Here is a 23,115-nt window from a genome sequence, read left to right on the forward strand (position 1 = left end):
AAGGGCAAAAAAAAACCCAACCTATCCAATAGGAATTATTATAATCATTTTTTTTTAATTTATTTTTGCACAGCGCATCTTTCAAGGTAAAGCAAGCTCAATCCACTATGGTCCAATTTCTTTTGTGGACATGTGGGAAGACAAGAGTCTGGGTGAAGGTTCTGGCAACTTTAGGTGCTCAGCAAACAAATCAGCTTTAGTCTGGATTCGAACTTGAGCCACCTTTTAAAATAAATACTACATACTAAAATCTCCTCAAAGATGCTAATTTCGTATCATGTTGTATATCACAGTGATGGCAGTTTTTCAATCAATGTGAGGTAAGCTGCTATATGCGACTAAGTTGACATTTTCTACTGTTCTCTTAATAGGTAGTTCATAATGTTTTTTTCCTCAGCTACACACAATGGAACCATCACTTTGAAAAAAAAGCTATTTGTATCTGTCTACCTACAAAGAAGACCATTTAGCCTTTTTAAGAGACATATACATTGAAATCAGATCAATATGCTTGTATTGGTTCTACATTATCTTATTAGGTTACATAAAATACAGTATCAAGAAACATGTAAATCTTTTAAACAGGTAAGCAATGCACAAACAGCATGAGACATATATGAGACAATAAAGCGTTATGTAAAATATATAAATAGAATCCAGTAAGTGGCAACAAAAATAAAAGCCTAATAATTAACACTAAAAAAAATGGTTATGCCAATCTTCCATTATTTATAATACTTATTTTGCTTAGCCACCAGTGCTATATATCTTTTTAAACCTAAGTGGAAATGAAATGGAAATGAATCACTTATTGTTAATGTAATTTTCAAAAAGATATATTAAAACAATGATGCAAGTGAAACTATACATGTGAAGGGTAATAAATAAATAACACTTCTTGAAAAAAATAAAATAAAAAAGACATAGCAATAAACAAACTTTAATTGTCTATTAGTTATTATTAACTGTAATATAGTCAAGTCAAGAACGTCTCTCCTTTGACTTATCTGAGCCTAATTACTACATACACATCTACAATATCACAAATTTACTGGAATTTTTAAAGCTCAATAGCCAAGAAATCTTGAGTTAGAAATAGATTGAGAATAAATAATGATTGAAACAAGTACAAAATAAATTAATAGGTATATTTGCTTATCCATTACTATTTGGATATCCTGTGTCAAGTCAGTCATTCTCCACTAAGTTTCAGCGCCATAACTATAAACTGAACAATTTGTGAAGATTTAGAAAAAAAAAAAAAAAAAAAACAATAAAGAAAGACATGGTAGATTTTTGTTATGTAATACAATTGTAATGACCTTCGAGTACTAACAGCAAATTTGTTTTTGAAGTTTCCCCTCTGCCTAATTCTGAGTTTATCCTCAAAGTGGTTGTTTTGTTACATAAGCGTAACAGACAATAAATTACTATTTGATAAAATATAATATACACATAAGAGATCTTTAGGTAGGCTGAGCCAACTACAAATTATTTTTGTATCACAATGTCAGATGCAACCCATTAGCACAATTTTACAAAACTAAAGAATGTATAATTGATATTTCATTTCACAAGATCATTCACAAAACACAATAATTAACAACAATATTATATAATCTTTGAAAGCTGAGAAAAATAAACTTATAGTTCAAAATTTAATTGCCTGGCAATTAAAAATGCAACTTCCAATTATAACTGGCCTCAGAGACTCATTATTACATACAAGTCATTCCAGAATCTGATTTTGAAAAATAAATAATCCTTACGCTTAATAAAAAAGAGGAAATACATTTCTAATACACTGTCCAAAAATTTCCTATCAATATTCTTGTTAGCAAATCATTTTATTTGACATAAGGTCTGGTTTATACAGCACTCTCTTAAAAATTAAATGTATGCAACCATCTGAGCACTCCTTTCAGATCTTACGATCTATGGGAGCAGATGATGTAAAGGTCATCTGTTTCTACGGCCAACAGTTAATGAGGCTGTCGTGGCTTGTACAACTGTCAACAGCCTTTACTTTCCCAACCTATATCAGGTCCCCACTTCAGTTGGGTGGGCTCAGGGGCATCCTAAGAATCCCATAGTTCAAAATCTCTTCACTGGGATTCCAACTTGAGACCCCTTGGTTCGGCCACCAAGCCCAATCTTAGCACTGTAATTAAAATATTGACTGTAGGACTCATGCATGTTACAGTCAATGTGATAAAAAATTTTCCTTGTCTAATTTTCGGAATCACAATTTACCATACTTTTGCAATTCAGAGTCTGAAATTTATTCTCCAAATCAAGAAAAGTGTCAATGTTTTATGGCAGCTATCTCAGCTTGCTTGATAGTTTTTCATTTATTGAAAATGGACCATGAAATTCAGCATCTAGATTTTCAGCTTGACTATGTAGTACAAAAACAAAAGATTTGTTATTCAAGAGCTCATAGAAAAAGAATCACTCTTAGCACAGCTTTTGTTGCTTTCTTTTGTCAAAGAAAAACAGACACATTTGTGGTTCAAATGTAAATGAGCCATAAAATGTAAAAAAAAATGACACAAATACTGGATGTGGTTTTATGTGATTTCATTGTGGTTGACCACAGTTGCATATCTAAAATGTGGATAAAATCTGTGTCATGTTTTCCCACACAAGGAAGAATGCAGTTAATAGTTTCCACCAGTAAAAAAGAATTTGGGTGTGTAATGACTATTAATGGGGGTTTTCGGTGAGGCACATATGTGTTTAAAATCTAAATCAAATGAGTCTGTTCTGTGGATAGTTGGCTCTGATTTACTGCGTTTGATCTTAGGGATTGATGTATACAAAGCCTCCAATGAAGCCAGAAGCTGAAAGCAAACAAAAAAGATAAGTGACATGGATTAAAACAAATACATTTGAGTTTATTTTCACTTAAAGAAAATTTTCCTACAAAAAATAACTATCCATGGTACATGACCACAAGCAGATCTTTGTAAGCTCTGCTCATACACTAGAAAATGGAGGCTAATACTTCCAACTATTATCTATTCTTGCCTTGGATGTGCCGTTTCAAACACCCTTTCCAGCTTACTCAGGGTAGCTTTCATTTAAGGTTATGGTTATTTGTCATATTAGTAGGATGGCTGCCTTGTCGTGTGGTTTGCGCACTGGACTGTCGTTCGGATTTATCGACGGTTCAAACCCTGCCCGCTCCCATCCCCCGTCGTCCTGCGGGAGGTTTGGACTAGGAAGTAAACTATCTTCAACTCTGAAGGAACATCCGAAACATGTAAAAACAAAACAAATAATACATTTTAGGCGCTGTTGTTCCAGGCTGAAGCATAAAATCTACCCAAGAATGTTGTGTTCACCTTAATTGCAAAGTAAGGATGCATGAAAAGCTTTAGGAAATTGTAATAAAGGCCTCTAGGAAACTATGCATGGTAAAGAAGTAGGGAAAGTCAAGTAGACATGCTATAATGACTTATAGGTAACAGTCTAATCACAGGTTAACTACAGTATGACAGTGCCAATTTGTAGCTAAGAATTGTCTGCTGTTAGGTGCATCTGTGCTGTCTTATGCAGATAAGCCAAACGGAGGTAACACTCAAATAGTGAAATCAAATAACACAGGTGAAAGGCCAACAATAGAAGTAAGTAGATGCTGATAGTGAATATCAAACAAGACGTTTAATAATAGCGAATTAAGCAAAATCTATATGTCCATAAGACTTCCTCTTTCTAAAGCCTTCAGAAGTATTCTGTTTGAAATTCTTACTAAAATCCCATTCTTGTTTTTACTAGTCACATCATCAAGTCAAAACATTCCCTTTCTATGAAACAAATAACTAATTCCTAATTGTGCTCTAACACTGCACATACAGATGGGTTGGTATCAGTATAATAAAGTAAAGCAAACTATAGAGTATTGAGTAACATTTAAAGCTTTGATGCAAAAGCCACAGCCATGTTCAGGCATTGAGAACAAAGATTATGGGGAAAATTGAAGAAATTTAGACTAAAATCTTAATCTACTAAAAAACAAGGATTTTTCAACACTAGGAGGGGAAAAAATCTGACCCAATTTACAGGATATCCTGAAAAGTGGCACCCCAAATCCCAAAACATTTTTATTGTTAATGAATTAAGAGCCAATTATTAGAGCTCTCATAATATTACCTGAGGGAAAAGTGGTCTATCATTTCTGTCAAATTCTAAACAGTTAAGCATGAACCTGTTGAGCTGTTTTGGTGTGTCAGAGCGACATCGGGTAAAGTCTGGCTTGAGATAACCTTTGCCCACCATAAACAAAATCTAGGTAAGATAAATTAATAATTAGCAAAGATCAATGTAGTAAATACAATGATAGATAAAAATATCCAGAATGAAAGTGATTAAATAATTACCTGATCTTTATTGTTGATATTGGAATAGGGTAATGAACAAGTCAGGAGTTCATAGAGCACTATTCCAAAGGCATAGACATCAGACTGGAATGTATAAGGATTCTGTTCTTTCATTCTAATAACTTCAGGAGCCTATTCAAATACAAATTTGTCAATATTAACAACTCAACAAATGAAAAAAAAAAAATTTTATATACAAAGTGAAGATGCTTCTTCCAAAGAACATTACATTTTTTTTAGATTTAAATGTGTGTTTCTAATTACTCATTTTTATATTGAATTGTGCCTCTGTGCCTCCAAACTCTACCATTACTCATATCTCCTATGGTGTACATGTCAAGGTGGCTAGAAAAATTGTAAAAAGGAATTTCTTTTTTTACATAAATGTTCTAATTAGCCCAACCCCTTTTTATATGTTCCAACTTTTCAAAAACTTTTCTGATCTAAATATTTTTATCGTCAATAATATAAAACAATTAGACCGATTATATTCTGATTCAAACATACTGACCATCCATAATATAGAACCAGTTGGCTGTTGAAACATATGTGAACCACTCCATCTTGTTTTCACAGTTGCTAAACCAAAGTCACCAATTTTAACAGTCATATTTTCTGTACAAACTTCTGTCAAAAAAATATCTATCATTTGAATTAAGGGCTAATAACGGTGAAGATTCAATATATTATATTATTATATATAATATAATCTCTGAATACATTTAAATCAACAAATGAATACATTTAAATCAACAAATGTAAAGGATACTGTTAGACTTTAAATCTCGATGAATTATTGATTTGGCGTGAAGGTAACTGTGGAAACAACAAAACATTTTTTAACAGATTGAAAATAGTACAAGTGGAACTGTTTCCTTAAAGAATAAAATGAATGTGAACCAACAGGAGAAATGTTTGCTAATCATAACTTGCATAACTCAAATAAAATGAAAAAGCTCAAGAAATCTTTATGTCTTTTTTTAAACTTTCAATTCCATTTAAATAAATTTCACTCTATGCATAGCCTTTTCTATTTTCCCCATTTTTGAACATTAAAAACTGATAAGTACAAGGTATTTTTGTCCTGCCTTGATATTGTTAGTAGAATTTATTAAAGAGGTTGAAGCTAAGGTAAAATTAATGTTAATAGAAAGGTTTTAAGTGTGAGTAAATGAAATAGAATCATTTGACAGAAACTGAAAAGCATACTTAAATAAAAAGAATAAAAAAAACATCAACTCACTCCATTCCTTGTGCAGTTTGCTTAGCAATCATAGTGAGCTGATCAATGCGAAATTTAGTCTCTTGCACATGGAGATGTTTGTATAGACTGTGACCATCACACCACTGAGTAACAATAGCCAAATGAGGCTTAGAAACCAAACCCATAAATAACAGAATGTTTAAATGGCGAGTTTTCCTGATGAAAAAAAAGAGAATAGTGGTAATGTTATGAAGTTATAATAATATGATTGAGTTAAATAAGATACAAACTAAGATAACTAGAAAAAAATGTTGCTTCTACTATTGAACAACAACAAACACAAGGCTAACCTTAAAACACCAACTTCATTTTTAAAGGCTTGCATCTGTGCTGGAGTTGGATCAGTAACATTAAGTTTTTTAACTGCTACAGGGCCATGCCAATGAGCTTTAAACACTGTTCCAAAAGAACCTGAACCAATTTGCCGATCATACATAATTTCACCATTAGGGATTTCCCAGTCTTCATTTGAGTCTCTTCTAGTTCTCTAGTAGACAAAAAATAATATTAAGATGAATTTGAAGTTGCTCATTTTATAAAAGCTATTAGATTTATTCTTTCTAATTAAAAAGAAGTCAGTGACAGGGCTGCTTCCCAACAACATGTGATGCTCTAAGTAATTTGGCTATTTTAGGAGAAATCCATTTTAAAAGAGAGTAGTTTTCATTGTTTATTTTGGCCGGAACATTCTCTTTTTCTTTTTTAATAATGGGCTATATTTTAACAATCCCCCTATGAGTTTAACTTATTGTTATCTATTACAATGAAATTTAAAACCCGTTCTCTTTCCTTCTATCTCTATTTTGTTAAAAGCCTGCTCTATTTCCTTTCTATCTCCAGAACCCCCATTTTGTTGTTTTTTAACCTGCGCATCCAACAACATCTCATGATACAAAAACTATCTAACTCCTGTGATCGACCCTTCAGCACACACTTTTCAGTTTTTGAATTCTATATATAGCTCCTTTGATTAGTTTACTTTTTTGTATCCTTTAAAAATAAACACTTTGAGATAAGTGCACCCTGTGGCGATTACTGCTCAAACTTCCAAGCCGAAATTGAGGCAATTACCATAGCACTACAGACAGTGGAAAACAAATTATATGAAGGAGTGCAACCACCATCAGATGTTGTCTTTACAGACTCCCAATCTACTCTGCAAGCACTTAACAGCAGCACCTCAAACAGCCCAAGAGAGTTGACAACACTCATTGTGATAATCCATCAGATGATATCAAAATTAATGGATCCCTGGACACATTGGCATCATGGGAAATGAAAAGGCAGATAAGCTATCAAAGGCAGGTTCATCTATGGAACAACCAGATAGACCTATTAACTACCTCACTCTAAGGTCAATATTAGTCAACAATCACAATGAGCAGTGGCTCAACCAATGGGCATCAGAAAACACAGGCAGAGCCATGTATAAAGAAATGACTACGCCTAACAAACTGGACAGTATTAACTTCCTCCCCCGCAAAGAACAATCTACAATTTTCCAACTAAGAACAGGACACACACCACTATTAAATTACCACCTGAACAAAATAAACTCCACACAACTCCCCCTTTGCAGACACTGCGCCCACCCCTTTGAAACCGTAAACCATATCTTCTTTGAATGTCCCTCCCTAATCCACCTAAGGCAGACCCTACTTCCACTACAGCCCAACATAACCAACACCCTGTATGGCAGTGCTGAACAACTGAAGAAAACAGCACTTTTTTTCCTTGGCACAGTCTGCTAAAAAGCTCACAGCTCAGCAGCAATAAAGCTGGCTAGAAGAAGAAGAAGTATCCTTTCATCTAAAGGCAAGCAATTAATATTAATAGACACAAACATTTCTATAGACAGTTTCAGACCTAGAGAAAAAAAATGCTTTTGTGAAGGCCCCAAATGAATGCCAACTACATTTATTTTGATATAGCGTCCTCTAAATAAAAGGAAATATCAATTTGGTTTTACTAATTGTGATCATTAATTTGATCCCATTTGAATGTAGAGAAATGACAATGCTACTATATATCATTCCATTCTCTTTCTCTCTCGAAATAAAAAAAAAGTAATTGTAGATCTTGATGCTTTTAGGATTATTAGTTTTTTTTTATTTAGAGTGCTTCTAAAAGGAAGCTGAAATAAATAAGGCAACTAATTTTAGGAGCACTACAATATATATTTCATCAGCCTTTAACCTTAAACCTAATCAAAAGATTTCAAGTACCGTTCTTTTGCCAGGATCTGTTTCCACTGATTTGGCACGAGGGCGCACATGCTTAGTAGATATTGTTGGCGATGAATGAGCACTTTTTGTGGGACTTCCTGCAGGAGATTGAGATGGGAGCGTCAATGTCTGAGATTGTTGATCTGTTTAAAAAAGTAAAAAAAAAGTTTTTTTTGGGGGGGTTAAATTTGAAATAAAATCATAATATTCTAATGCATTTAATAATTGTATACAACCAAAATATTATAATCCATTTTTTTTTAATTTCTTCAAATTTAAAGGTAATTCAGTTACCATTGCATGTATTAAAAAAGCCAAGTATAGTTCAACGTTTGTGTAAAAATATACCACATTAATCAATTATGAAATAAACTGGGTAAGGTATTTGATATCTTGAGCAAAAAAATAATATTAAAATTAATTATCATGCTTCGCCATACATATCCCCAAGTTAGAATTAGGTTAGCTGAAATAAGCAACTAGGTTTTTTTGTTCATTCAGTCAATATCATGCTCATTAATTTCTTGTCTAGTTATGCCATAAATAGTATAATATCCTTTTTTATTTTGGAAAATACATTTCAGTAAGTTCATTTTTAGTCATTTTTTGTCCACCTGAATTCATTTTATTTTCATTTATTTAACAACATATTTAAATATGAACTAAGTATGGAATATAATAAATTAAAGTTTTCAATTAAAGACCAAGATCAGAATAATGTAGAGGTAGGGTTTAAACAATTTAAAGATTTAACTTCAAACACAATTGTATGAGCATGCCAAACTGAGACAGATGCTAATTTTTAACTATGGAAGAACTAACAAGTTTTACCTAAGAAGTAGCTACTTTTTTAAATATGGAGTCACGACTTACTTGTACCTATGAAGAAGGCCTTTTTTTTCTTCAAACCTTATCAGTAAGAGCTTATACTTTAGGACATTGTTTATAAAATGTCATAAATACAAAAGAAATGATAAAAAGATTGGGGTAAAATTACAAACTATATGACGAAATAATGTGTTTGGTAACACAAGTCACATTTATTCCTTGCCTTAGAAGGACAACTTGAGCTCACAACACTATCAATGAAGTTTTCAAAGTTAAGACAAATGTCTACATAAATTGTGAACAAGTAGAGAGAGAAGTTTAGAATGATTTGAAACATGTTAGCCATAAAAAACCATGCTAGTAAAAGGTCACTACAAGTACAAAGAAGGGGCAGGAAAAGGAAAGAAAACCTTTACATACTGGTTAATAGTTTACAAATTGTTTCCAACACAAGCAATGCAATTTGTTTTTTTTCTTTTTCTTCAAACAGTGCATACTACCTCTATTTCGAGATTTTGGAACATTTTTTGCAAATGAGGCACTGCTATCACTAGCATGTCGTTTGTCCTTATAGAAACTAGACCGATAACTGGTAAACATATCTGTAATGACGAAGAAGCAGCATTTTTTTTTTGTTTACTCGTAAAAGTACATTTGAAAAGTGCTCATTACCTATGACTGATCTAGCAAGATAAATCATGAATTTACAGAAATAAAATATCCAATTAACAAAGGTACTAAACCCAGATCAACATCAGCATATAATCCTTTCTTCAGAAAGAAACTAAAGATATAAAAATATTTAGAACAAAAAGTACAGAATGAAAAAAGTTAACTTACTAGCTTGACTTTGCAACTCTCTGAATCTTCTTAGATATTCCTGAAATAATACATTTGTTTGGGTTAAATGTTATACTTACAATACAATGTCTCTCTCTCTCTCTATATATATATATTTGTGGAAAAAAAAGGTATCTATTTTATACTAAAACAATTTCCTAACATTTTAGACTAAAGCAATTTCTTTACCTGTTGAGAAATATCGCCACTGTCCACTATGTTAGCACAAACATTTGGGGCAGAGGTTGACCTTTCCCTGTGTCCTAACTGAGGAGCAGGTGGACGACTAATATGAGTCCCTTTTGATCCTGACTGACTTTGCTTCCTGCTCACAGGAGTTCCCTGAGGCTCAGCTAATAAACTAAAGCAAAAAATGTTCAAGTAAGATGCTGTGTGTGGAAAAATCTTGGCTACACATGAATGATAAAGATCTTTAAATGTATTCTACATAAACTTACTGATGAACTTGTTCACGAGAATTTTCCCTCATTGTGCGCAAATATACTTCTAAGTCACCTTGACAGCTTCGCGGTACTTTATCCTCACAACGTTGGTGAAATTTAAGCCCACATGTTTGACATCGAATACTTTGAAACAGGAGGTTACGGCAAATATCACAGAAGGTTAATGAAAAGTATGTCTTCCTTCCCTGAAATAAAAATTATTGAACATAAAATCATTTGTTGTTTATATATATTTATATAGTGGAAAGAAGACAGTATGAATATCCTTTTCAATTAATTCATGTGATCACTTACATAGTTATGGGATAAAACTACAGCACGTGGCATTGATCTTGTGATACCATTATCATCATCCACCTCCATAAGTTCAACAGAAACTTCTTGTCCAGCTAGTTCCCCCATGTCAGTGTTCCATGTTAATTGAATTCTATATGGGAAAGTAATTATATTCATGTAACAAAATATAAAAAAAAACTGTAATAAAAAAGTATTTTTTCAAAGCTAACTATAAGCAAGTCATTATATGTCCATTTTCAATATTTTGGAAAGTGCTTCTCTTAATAATTAGCCATGTCCATTCAAACCTTATTACATCAGACTTAGCCTAGATTTTTCAAATTGGCGCTCAATATTGAGTAAATCTTTCCTGGCCTTACATGGGGAAGCTGACAATGGCCCAAGTAGCCTTGATACTACAAATACGGATGTTGGGGACCATCAGATAGAGAGGTCATCAAAAAGCCAATCTCTTAATTCTAGCCACTGGAAGAAATCCTTTCAATTGGTCAAGGGTCTAAGAGCCTTTTGTCTGAATGTTTTCTGGACACACACAAAAATGCTGAACATAAAAAAAACAAAAACACCTTCATTAACATTTTAAAAAGCTTGATTGCTTTTTTTTTTTAAGTAAAATAAAAACAAGGTTTGAGTTCTTTTGATAAGTAAAGCTTCCCGTTCAGACCTTGTGATCTAAATAGCAGATGATGTTAAGGTCATATGTTTCTGTGGCCAACAGTTAGCAAGGGTGCCATGTGGCCAGCACAACAACCAACCACCTTTACTTTTTTCCAACTAATATCAGGTACCCAGTAGAGATGGGTGGACGCTCAAAGAACCTGAAATTAAAATCCCAGTCTTCACCAGGTTTTGAACATGGGACCCTCGGTTTGGAAGCCAAGCACTTTACCGCTCAGCCACCACGCATCCTTCATTAGATAAGAGCTTTCAATAAAAATTCATTACCTAGTTTTGTGCCTAAACACCTGGCACTGAGAGGCATCCAACTGTCTTCTCTTCATGGCTTTCATTAGACCTTCCTTTAGAGTTGTACCAGGCTTAGCAACAACCTATTAAACGACCATGAACTCATGAAAACAAGACTTTGTGGTCAACACAGTATATTCAAATTTAACAATCAAAAGTGAAGAGTTTACATGAAAATAAATTTAAAAAAAAAAAAAAAAAAGAAAGGGAAAGTTGACTGGCTAACATGTTTCTTAATATTAAGTAATTCTAACAAACTTAAAACAGCAATATAATTTAAGAACACTAAAAAACTAATGTAGTTTTTAAAAAATGCCTTTACTCCTGTGTCAAGGTAGGTAAAAATCAAATACAAAACAATTTCACATAAAAAATGTTCTTACTGTTGTGACCATACTGTTAGGCAAATATGCTTTGATGTGAAAGGTGGACCTTTCCATTCTACATGCAAGCTGTGGACTTCTTTGTCCTGTGGGCAGTTGCCTCAGATTGTTATTGCTGTTGTTGGGAGTTAATGGAGGGCCTGGAGACAATAGGGGATCTTCTGGCAAAGGTGGAGATGGTGGGGGTGAACCTCTTCCCACACTGATTTGATCCTGAAGCCTTTGCTCTCTCAGTTGATATTCATGAATTTTATTGGCTAGTTCTTCATATTCCTTGACACAAAGAAAAAGTGTTTTGTTCACTTTTTTTTTTTTAATTTACAAAACAATGTCTTAATTTTTTTTAAACATGAATCCAAGTTCTAAGATATAATTGTTCTGAAATATAACACACATCAAAACTAAAATTTACTAAAAAAAAAAAATACACTAAAAAATTGAAAATACTTCTTGTTCCTTGACATGTTTTTAAAAAAATCACAGATACACAAATTTAGTGTTGCTTTTAATCCTTTTTTTTTTTTTTACCTGCACATAGATAGCTGGTGGATGCTGGTGCCTGCCAAATTCTTCATTCATGGCCTCCAATTTTTTTCGTGTCACTTTGATGACACGTTGAATATTTTCAATCTAAAACAAACAAAAGAACTTAAATAAACCAAGTTTCAAAAGTGTTTTTATTTTTACAAAATTAAAACATCATTGAGAACATGTGAACAACCTCATTACTCTAGTACTAATAGTTAAATATAATCAGGACTTCACCCAATATGCCCCATAGAACTCCTTGAACCTGCAATCCCAATCTATTGGTCTGCGTGTGTGGCTTTTAACACCTTAAGATAAGTAGTTGGTAAATAAAAAGGTGAAATTCACACAGGTTCCACTTGTTGAACTGAAGGTGAATGACTATAATGACATGACCTATACATTTTTTAGTACATTACACTAATACTATTATAGTTAGTAATACAATGGAAACAAACAACAACAGAATACAGGTCAGGAGCAAAAAGATTTATATTACAAAATGCAGTGAACGTTATCATAAATGATTCTAAATTTGGAAAAGGATTGTCATTAAAACACACTGAAATGGAAATAAATGATAAAATGTCAATTATCTAGACTATTATAGACTTGATATTAGAAATTATATTAAAAGGGTTAGTAGCACTTTTTCATGTAAAAAATTTTTGGGAGATATATTTTTTAAATGGATATAATATATGTTTATGTGTGTGTGCATTTAATTTTTTTTAAAGAAAAAATTATGGGCCTAATAGACTGAACAAACTAAAATATATTGCTACTTGGTCCAATCAATATGCCCCAATAATATATCATATTAATATATATGAATATGGACTTGGGGAGGGTTGTGTTCTTCTATTAAGGGGTTACTGGATCCGATTTTGGGTAAAAAAATCGATTTTTCAATTTTGGTGTAATTAAATAGGCGGACATGTATTTTATAAACTGGCACCAAAAATTTTCTAAAAAATAGCATTTATTATTGAAAAAAAGCATTTTAATGATGCGTGGTGAACACTATTTTCCATATTTTTCTTAATACAAATTCACTGTTTTTGAGTGAATGCATTTTTTGTGACCCCCCCCCCCTGTAACATATTTCTAAAATCTCTAGAACTAATAGAGATAAATGTGTCAAATTTGGTACACATATTCAGAGATAAATAATACAGAGAATCAGCTAGTTTTAATGACTTTAGCTGAAGAAGTTTTTAATATATGATCTTTTGGGAAAAAAAAATGTGGATGCATTTTACAGGAAAAAAATCACCCATTTTTAAAAAATCATAAAATGCACAATACTAGGTACTTTGATAAAAAATTCAACTTTAATGAATCTAAATGAAACTAGTATAGTTAGATAGATCTTTTTGAATGGAGTTCATTGATACCTCATTTATGCTTCTAGGTTAATTAGAACATAAGTTATGACCATTTTAGTATCGGGGAATTAGCCTATTAAAATACCCAAAAAATTGTGACCGAAAGGAGGAGCTTATACATTTAAACTGCTATAACTTTTTAACGCTTAAAGATAATGTAATGAAATTTTCCATAGAAAAGCACAATTATGTTCTGATAATTATGACAATTTTAAATCTGTGATATCTATTAACACTTTTTTGTGTTAAGCGCTTGATGTAGGAGTAGGCGTTGAAAAACGGCAGAAACAGAATACATATTCACACATAAATGGTCATAACTTTTAAACCAATGGAGATAATTGAATGAAAATTTCAACATAAATGCATGATTATGTGTTATTTATTTCTTCTTTATGATTCTGAGATAGAAGTTGAAACTTTTTTTTTTAAATTTCTTAAATGTGGGTCGACATTTCGAAAACGACAAAAAAAAAATAGGTTGACACTTAAATGGTTATAACTTTTTAACCAATAGAGATATTTAAATGAAATTTTCAACAGAAATACATGAATATGTGCTATTTGTTTATCTATTATAAACACTGAGAAAGAAATTTAAGAAAAATTTTTTTTTCTTTGTTAATGTGGAACGACAATTTAAAAAACGACCAAAATTTATGTTGGTTATAACTTTTTAACCAATTGAGATATTTAAATGAAATTTTGAACAGAAATGCATGATTATGTGTTATTTGTTTATTATATTTTAACCCTGAGATAGAATTTTTTTGAAAATTTGTTTTTTGAGTTTCAGTTTTTTTCGACAAAATATTATGTTGACACTTAAAATGTTGGTTATAAATTTTTAACTAATTGAGAAATTTAAATGAAATTTTCTACAGGTATGCATGCATGATTATGTGTTGTTTATTTTATTATAATCTGAGACAGGAGTTTTTTGTTTTTTTTTTGTAATATAATGTTTCAACTTTTTAGCCTTAAAAAATTACTTATTAGGCTTTTAACTGAAATGAACAGCTTTTTGCTGATACTTATAATAAACTTTGGATGAGCAACATGTTGGAAAAACAACACAAAAATAAAAACAAATTTTTTTTTTATACTTTGAGAGCTGTAACATTTTAATCTTTAGACATAATTATACAAGATTTACAACAAAAAAAAAACAACTAGTGTTTAAAATATAAGTATTTAAATAACAAATATGGGTTTCTTGATGTCATCAGTCTGAGTGCATTTGCAAATGTACGTCAGTATCCAAAGCTTGTGAGGATCATGCATGACTGTTTGAAGATGAACATTGTTTGGGTGTACCCTATCTGTTTTGCTGAAATAGAATAAATACTTTTACTGCATACCATTGTAGGCTTGCTGAAAAAGTAAAATTATCAAGACTTAATATAAATGGTTCATTGCACAATCATCAGCTGTATTGTGAAATATTTTTCACATTAAATAAATATTAAATAAATAACATCCCAGATATGCAACATGTTTCCTTAAAATTGGTCAAGCGGTTTTGTTTTCTATTCGTCACATACATACATACATACATACATACATACACCTCACATTCCACTTTATAAAGTAGATTTGATGGGTAAGCACATAATGAATTTGTTTGTTGTTGGAAATTATCAATTGAAGGACTGTTTATAATTTTAAAAGATGAAGCAAATATGACCTACCAGTCCCCTCACTACATTGCAGATTAGGGACAAAAGTAATTGACACAATTAACTTCAACTTAATGTAAATATCACCCCAAAAAAAATCAACAACTAGACAAAGCTTATCAATAGTTATAAATATCTGATTAATGAAAATCGGAAAAGGCTAACATTTTGGTCTAATTATTCTTTTCTATGGATTGTAATCTATAAAAAGATTAAGTGAACACAAGTACTGGTATGTCCCCTCAACAGATCAGGGACAAAAGTAACAAGAAATGACCCACTTCATCTTTGCGTACCAGTATGGTAAATATAAAATCTGGAAAATATGAAATTGTTTCATACTTTGCCCACTGAGGCTCAATTTCATTTCTATTTTAACATAAGTTCTGTTAGGTACTGAACAATGACGGTTAATAGATGTGTACATGAGTGGATAAGGCATTTCTAGTATGAAGTAAACTTAATTATATATATATACATTTTAAAAAAATGATTAAATTGAAAAAATAAAGTTACTTCCCCGATTAGGCATTTGATTATCCATAGGCTTGCAGAGTAAGAATTCTTGCTCTCATCGGACCAATGCCAAATGTACTGTACAGCACAGCTCTGTCACATAAAAAAAAGTTAATCATGAGTCTACATTAGCATATATATACATTATTATCTAATCAGTCACAAAACTGGCATCTCCTAGAATAATATCTGCAACAAGCTCATAGACAGATAACTCAGTAGCTTCAGTTTCTGAAGTGTATAAAATAAAAATGTTACTTCCCTGAAAGTTTGTCACTTCTCCTTTGAAAACTGTATCCACCTGGTTATTTGTCCATACATGATGAAACTTTGAAACTGCTTGAATCAAGTTAGCAGCTTCCCCTTCCTTGCCGAAAGTGTTGCTATTCACTGAATACTTTGCATCGAACCTTCTGAGGACTTTCTTTGCTTCACTCGCCAAGCCATCAAGTGGGTGAAGGTTACAGTGCAAGACTAACAAATCTTTAGCAAAGAGCTGACTGAGTTGCTGGCTAACACAACTATTGACGGGGGCCCTATCTGTAAGTGTTGTCTGAAGCATTTCCCTAAATTTGTACAGTATTAGATGTTGTTGTATGCCTGAATATGTGGAGTATGTTGTCCCTAAATTTCTAATAACGCCTACAATGTGCACAAAGTAATCTAGTGTAGACCCACCCCCAAGTTTACCTATCTCTAGTGTAAATGTTTTCCCACCAAATGATAAATTTACTTCATTAAAATGCGAGCCATCAATAGTTGTGGCATCCCAAGCCAATGTTGCTATCAGCGATGGTGCTGTATACAAAGCCTCCGCCAACTGCAAATCGGATATGATGCCCATCTCATAAGCCATCTGTGCAGTAGTAGATGGAGCTGGAATCTTCACAATTGAAATGTGTGTCAGTTCATTTAAAATGTACCTGACAAGAAGCCCTGCTTTTTCTACTGGCACTTGACTCTCCAAACAAGCATAGAGACACTTACGAAATGGGGCATCATACTTTCCTGCCAGGCGGATGCTCTGAGTAGAATGGCTGGAATAGCTATCAGTCAGCATCTCCCCAAGTTCATCTATCCGCACCTTGCCTTCCTCCAAAGATAACTTTAACGCCTGAATTCTGTCCTTCAAAAGGTTTCTCTGCTCTGATCTTCTCTTAGCAATTCTTTTCCACTTAGAAAGTTCAGCTGCTGCCTTCTTCAGTTTCAAACTCATCTGACGATTCTCTTCACTCAGGCGTTCATTTTCACTCTTCAGGGTAGCTTTTACTTGACGATAAGATGTTATCAGTGTAGATTTCCTACCAAGCTCCTGATTGACTCTTCTGGTGTTGAAGCGCTTCCTTAAAAGACGAACTGCTTTTCTGCTGACAAGCAGTTTTTCGGACAAACTGGCACTGTGAGCTACAAAATGCTGTCGTTGTGTGCAACAACGAGCACAGTGTCGTTCTGTGTTACCTGGCCTTTCAGTGGCCTCAACATCACCGTCAGGTCGCAACTTCTTCACCATACTAGGTCGTTCAGTGCTGTCTTGGACAGGTCTCTTTTTGCCAGCAGCATCGATAGAAAAATTTTTATCCAGGTAAGGTGCAACTAGGTGCCAGCTGCGGGTAATCTTCCTGGAAAAATTCTTCATCTCGGACATATGCCTTCGAACCTTATTGATAACAGTAGCCTTGGTTGTTGCAATGCCAACTTTTGCAAAATAACTGAATACAGCATCAGCCACATTCACAACAGTGTTGTTGTAAAGAAGAAATTCTATGTGGCCAAATTTCAGTTCAAATCCAACAGCTGCAGTTGAAATATCAACACAATAAGTGTCCGATACATATATCCTGAAGTCCTTCATGCTGCCAGGTATAAAGGTACCTGCCATATCCTCAATCCTATCAACACCGACAACATCCACATCAAGGCCTGCCACGCCCACATTATCTGGGGAAAGTGTCACAAAAAAAAGTTAGTTTTATTTAATTGTGAAAAAAAAAAAAAATGTTTCAAACAAAATAAAACATGTACAATTTTAATAAAATACAGTTAAAAGATTTTTTTATAAAAGGATAAAACATTTTATGTAAAATTGAAGGCTCAACTTCATGTCCAGCCAAGCCTTCACTTTAAAATAAATTTCTACAATTATCTTAAATTAAATCATATAGAGAATAAAGTAGATCTATAGATTAATATCTGAAAAAGTATTTTCATTGAAATAAAATGATATTTCAATTGATTTGTGTTATATTTTGTTTATAACTTATATTTAGTAGTGATTATTATGGTAACTATCACTTAAAATTTTGTATTTATAAATTATTTTATAATTATCGCAATTATATTACCAGCCATTGCAAGAAATTTAACTAAAAACGAAAAATAATAATTGAACTAGTTTAAAATCATTCTAAAAATTTTAAAAATTGCATTCAAAATCACGGATGACTAAATAAAACTGTTCTTGATGATGGATTAAAAAAAAATCGATCTAACAAAAAAGCTATGCAGCCATTGATAACCATTGAATCTATCATTTCCGGTTAGTAATGGTTAGTAATGGCGGCTAGTTTCGTTTTCTAGCCAAGATACCTGATGCACTGGGTCCGTTTTTACTAATAAAGTGGAACACTTATTGCGATAATATGAACAAAAATAGTTAGATTAGATATTAAGGTACACGGATTGACTTTAAAAAATATGCTTTTCAGAATAATAAAAAAAAATATGGATGGTCAACTTACCCCTATGCTCAACACGCTGGAACTCCATGAAGACGATAGAAAAGCACTGATATAAATCCAAAGAATTAACTGATATCCGATCCTTGAACAAACAAAGGGCTCTGATTATCCTTTTGTGTCTGATTTTGAAGACAAAACCAGACTGGAACGAAATCTCTATTGTTATCGGCTTAAATACTGCCGCACGAATACTACCGGTTCCAGTAACCAAAAAAAATCTCGCGCGACCGGAAAATCGAAGTATCTACACAATACTAAGGGAAAATGTATAAAATCTAGCTAGCTCCTTCCAGCCACCTTTATACTTTAAGGTGTAAGTATTTTTAGCTTTGAAATTTATCAATTTTGAAAAATTTTAGAATTTTCCTATATGAACTAATTTTTGTTTATTTTCAAGATGGCTGCCGTTACCATGGCAACCCGGAAACATTAGACAACATTCAATATATATTTTTTATTATTGAGTTGTCATATGATATAATATAACAATAGTTATTAAGTTAAAGCAAAAATAAAAAAAAAAAATTTCGCTATCCAGTAACCCCTTAAGACTAATAGAGGCTATATGTGTATCAGCACAATCTTTTCCCACTTTTTCACTCTTTCTCCTTTGTAAATATTATGTAAGTAACAAAAGCAGTTGTATTTTAGGTCTACCTGTACCTCAAGTATCTGGTCAGTAGATTTAATGTTTTGGTCTTTTGAGTGGACATCCCCCCCTGCCCATGTAAATAAGTCATAGATCTATTAGAGGGTCTAGAATGAGAAGGGGCTGAGCAAATCCAAGTCTTAAAAAAATAAACTTAGACTAAGACTTACTAAGATTTGTAAGATAAATAGACTAAGATGTAAATCTATTATCTAGATCTAGACAAGAGTTTAAGTAAGTGACTTACTTATAACTAATTTAAGAGTCTGAGTGTAAAGAATAATTAGATCTATAATAAGATCACAATGAATCACAGTGACTGAAAGAATCTGAGCTGAGTGTCGATGTCTGTGAGTGTAAAGAATAATTGGTATTAGTATACGACACTAGAAACGCTAAATTAGGTTTCTTTTATATTTTCAGAATATGCAGAAAAAAATGCAGATTACAAATATGCAATTTGATTTCCTCGGAGATAAATAGTTTTTAAAATATATATTTTTAAAGTTTTATTTCTTATTACCATATATTGTCATTGGAAATACACCATTTTGGTTTTAAGGCTTAGTACTAGACTATCTCCCTTGAATTACTTGCCAACTTTTTTCTGTTGCTGTTTTGTCTTTCTTTCTAGCAGCTATTAGATCTAATATTAAAATTCATTTAAAATGCAAACAATCTTTTGTACTTTGAAAAATAACTAAAAATCGAAATTAAAATCATGTAGTTAAAGTAATAACAACAGACAAAAAAATTAATAGAAAAATAAAAAAAATAACTCTAAGCCTAACAAAATATCTTTTATTGGCAAATAAAAGTAATTAAATAAATAGATACCGGTACCCTGACTTAAAATACATGAAAATAATGGACATAAAAATTGTTATTTAATGATGAAATTAATGACATGCAAAAGAAAAATGTGGTATCTTTTAAAAAATGGGTATATGTCTATGTATTTTTATGTAATAAAATACAAAGGCAAGAAAAAAAATCAAATAGCCAAATAGATCTAATCTGAATATATTGTAAGATGAAATATTAATCAACACTTAAAAATTTAGGCTAAATCATCATACTCCAAGCAGTGGATTTGGCAAAAAAACGGTTACATGTGGCCTCTTGTGGTACAACCACATCAAAGTGATTACCATTTGTATGCAATAGTGTTATATTGCAGCATATATGGTTGTCTGTGTGAGATAGTAGCCTATGTATGTGTTTGCATCATGAAATAAAGGTTTTAATAATAGCCATGAGTATTTTGTTTTGTTGTGGTTTGGTGAGAATGTATAGATGTCTCTTTGCAGTAGTGTAGGAGCTGCAAGCATTTCTGCAGATTTGTCCCATGTTTTTTCATCAGCTCCATATGCTGCTGTTAAAAAAAATATGGTAGCTATAAGTACATTTCTTTATCCTTCTCTTATTATGTACGGTAACTTATAATCATATTGAATGAAAAACAATGCACAATATAAGAACAAGCAATATCTACAACAAGGTAGAGAAAGTAATGATAGGCTTGAAGAGTGGAAGGGAACTGCTTTTATAACAGATTCGGGAAATGTTACAATGGCATCACAGTTAGTAACCTTGTGATGGCTCCAAATAGGGATGGGGCGATGAAAATCAAAGGCTTTATCAAATCTCTTTAATGAGATGAAAGAGCTTCAAGATAAAAATACTATGTCACTACTTCTGTGGACCAAATAGGGGAGGGGGACTAGACTCTATGACAATCAGAGTGTATTTGTCATACATAACTACTTCTTGATGTAACTACTTATAGACTGCTGGCCAACACGATATGATCCAACCACGGGAGTTTTTGTCGTACATAACTATCTGTACAAGCTGGCCGACATTATAGGATACAACCAAGAGAGTTTTGATCGTGACATGGTTTATGTTGCATCACGTTTCAGTCTTAGTCTCATCCGACTAGACCTCAGTTGAACTGCATGTCGGTGAAACGAACCGACAAAGAAAGCGAAGAAGGATAAATTTTGACCAAGTAAAACACCGTACCTTGCCCTTCTCCCTTTATGAGCATACCAGCGATCCTAGCAGTAGATGACCTAATATGACCACGGCGCCGGCGAAGCTCCGAGCAGAGGAAGGTGATTACATCACACCTAGTTCTGCCGTAAAGACAAAGATCGCGTGTGTCGGCCGGCGCAGCGAAGCTCCGAACAGCGGAAGGTGATTACATCACACCTAGTTCTGCCGTAAAGACAAAGATCGCGTGTGACGGCCGGCGCAGCGAGGGTTTAAAGATACGTAAGAATAAATGGAGACAATCGCCACCTGTACGGTACGGCGGGAGAGAAAAACTTGATTTGGACTCCGTAACGGAATGTAATACATGGGCGCTAGTGGATCCATGTGAAGAGAAGGGTTGGTAGGTGGAGTCGCTACCCCCCCCCACACACACACACACACAACTACACATCTTAAACAAATTTAGTGTAATAGGTGAGGAGTTGTTTTTTTTTAATGAACTCCGAAAGTAAAGATGCATAAATTATCTAAATAGTAGTGTATATGCTTCTTACCTGTTTCTTTATACATTGGCTTTTGTTCCCCACTCTACGCAAAGTAAATTTCAGATTGTGAAACATGATAGTTTAACAGGTGCTACGTAACGTTTAACAAAGACGTTCGTGATCTAGTTACACTCGACCTATCCTCCCTCCAAGAGAGGTGGAGCCAGAGGTAGTGGTAAGAGTTATAAACACAGACATTAGTCCTATCTGATCATAAAACACACGCCAAAAAATCTCTGGTAGACAGTAGACTCCACTCAGAAGACCTTACGGCGAAAGAGAAAGGGACACTGATCTGTGTCAGCTTCATAAAATTCTTTCTCTTCGTGGTGTGATTTTACGAAAATAGAGAGCGCTCAAAATTCGTTAGAAATGTATAGATCTAACTGTAGTCTTAATCATCAACAGATAAACATAAAAGTATTATTTCTTATAGTAATAAGTTTCCCGTACTAGATCTATATCATTTATTGTCATTGCTCTAAAAAGATCACTAAGTCATAATGCATAATTTTGTTCAAAAAAAAAAAAAAAAATTAAACATAACATGTATATATAGATGCGTGTTTCATTTCATTTAATTCATGCATATTTGTTTTTTTTTATTTTATCATTATTTCGCTTTGCTTGGTGAGTTAATATATTAATTATAGATCTAATTGTTAACATATATTTTTTAATTAATAATTTCATAAGTAGAAAAAAAGAAGAAACAACAAGTTCATCAATTTATTAATAACATTTTATTTAGACCTTCATTTCAGTAAATACACTTGAAAAATCATAAGTTGACAGCATAAGAACAAAAACTCTCTTTAAAAAAAGTTATTGAAAGTTCAATATAGGTAAGGGAGATAAATATTGTTAACAAACAACACGGTGGTCGGCAAAGGTATCTGCGTATCTAAACTATTACCGAATAATTATATAAGATCACAGTGAGTGAGTGACTGAAAGAATCTGAGCTGAGTGATGATGATGTCTGTTTCAGTGTGATGTGTCTGATGCGATGATCATTATGTCTGGTAATCATTCGTGGATTTATGATGATACGTCGATACTCTACTAGTCATACTGTCAATACGATGATAGACTCCAGACTAGATTTACTAAGGACTAAACTAGGAGGGGGGGGGGGTCTAGCCAGCTACTCAGGCTCAGCTACTCAGCAGTTAGTTAGACGGTCTACTCACGGTTCTCGATTTAATCAATACGGATCTTTTACCTTTAAAAGGAATATATCTCTATGTCTAGAACAAAATAAAAAAACTAATGTTACCTCTTCTTGGAGATTGCCAGAGATGTTTGCTTCATCTCCATTAGATCCAATAGTGAAATTTGGTATGTCTCCGTTCATTCCCGATTGTTGAACAACCGCCATATTAGCTACATTGATGGATTAAGTCACGTGACCTCCTATAT

The 23,115-nt window shown here is 32.9% G+C and overlaps 1 protein-coding gene across 2 annotated transcripts; it reads right to left on the bottom strand.

The window, feature by feature from the left end:
- Positions 1 to 1,256: 1,256 nt before the first annotated feature.
- On the bottom strand, positions 1,257 to 23,114 carry LOC106052145 (serine/threonine-protein kinase A-Raf-like). Of its 2 annotated transcripts, XM_013207444.2 has the most exons (17): positions 22,973 to 23,114; positions 12,178 to 12,279; positions 11,650 to 11,922; positions 11,246 to 11,349; positions 10,298 to 10,430; positions 9,998 to 10,188; positions 9,729 to 9,900; positions 9,540 to 9,579; positions 9,200 to 9,301; positions 7,872 to 8,014; positions 5,937 to 6,133; positions 5,626 to 5,802; positions 5,152 to 5,198; positions 4,894 to 5,024; positions 4,383 to 4,514; positions 4,156 to 4,290; positions 1,257 to 2,843 (listed from the first exon to the last, which is right to left on the bottom strand). In XM_013207444.2, exons 1-17 carry the CDS (start codon positions 23,072 to 23,074, stop codon positions 2,661 to 2,663), a joined length of 2,364 nt encoding a protein of 787 aa, XP_013062898.1. In that variant the 5' UTR covers positions 23,075 to 23,114; the 3' UTR covers positions 1,257 to 2,660. The 2 variants fall into 2 exon arrangements, with proteins under 2 accessions (XP_013062898.1, XP_013062904.1); XM_013207450.2 differs by lacking the exon at positions 9,200 to 9,301 and having other exon boundaries at positions 22,973 to 23,113.
- Position 23,115: the final 1 nt, after the last annotated feature.

Source organism: Biomphalaria glabrata, chromosome 4 (genome assembly GCF_947242115.1).
Source record: "Biomphalaria glabrata chromosome 4, xgBioGlab47.1, whole genome shotgun sequence".
NCBI lineage: Eukaryota > Metazoa > Mollusca > Gastropoda > Planorbidae > Biomphalaria > Biomphalaria glabrata.

Bases quoted from the DNA above. Each gene is read 5' to 3' on its own strand.
- LOC106052145 (XM_013207444.2), bottom strand. From the start codon at position 23,074: ATGGCGGTTGTTCAACAATCGGGAATGAACGGAGACATACCAAATTTC. The intron at 11,350-11,649 runs GTAAGAACATTT...GTCGTTTAATAG, and splicing joins CTAACAGTATGGTCACAACA to GTTGTTGCTAAGCCTGGTAC. The intron at 10,431-11,245 runs GTAATGAATTTT...TTTCCCATATAG, and splicing joins GTGTTTAGGCACAAAACTAG to AATTCAATTAACATGGAACA.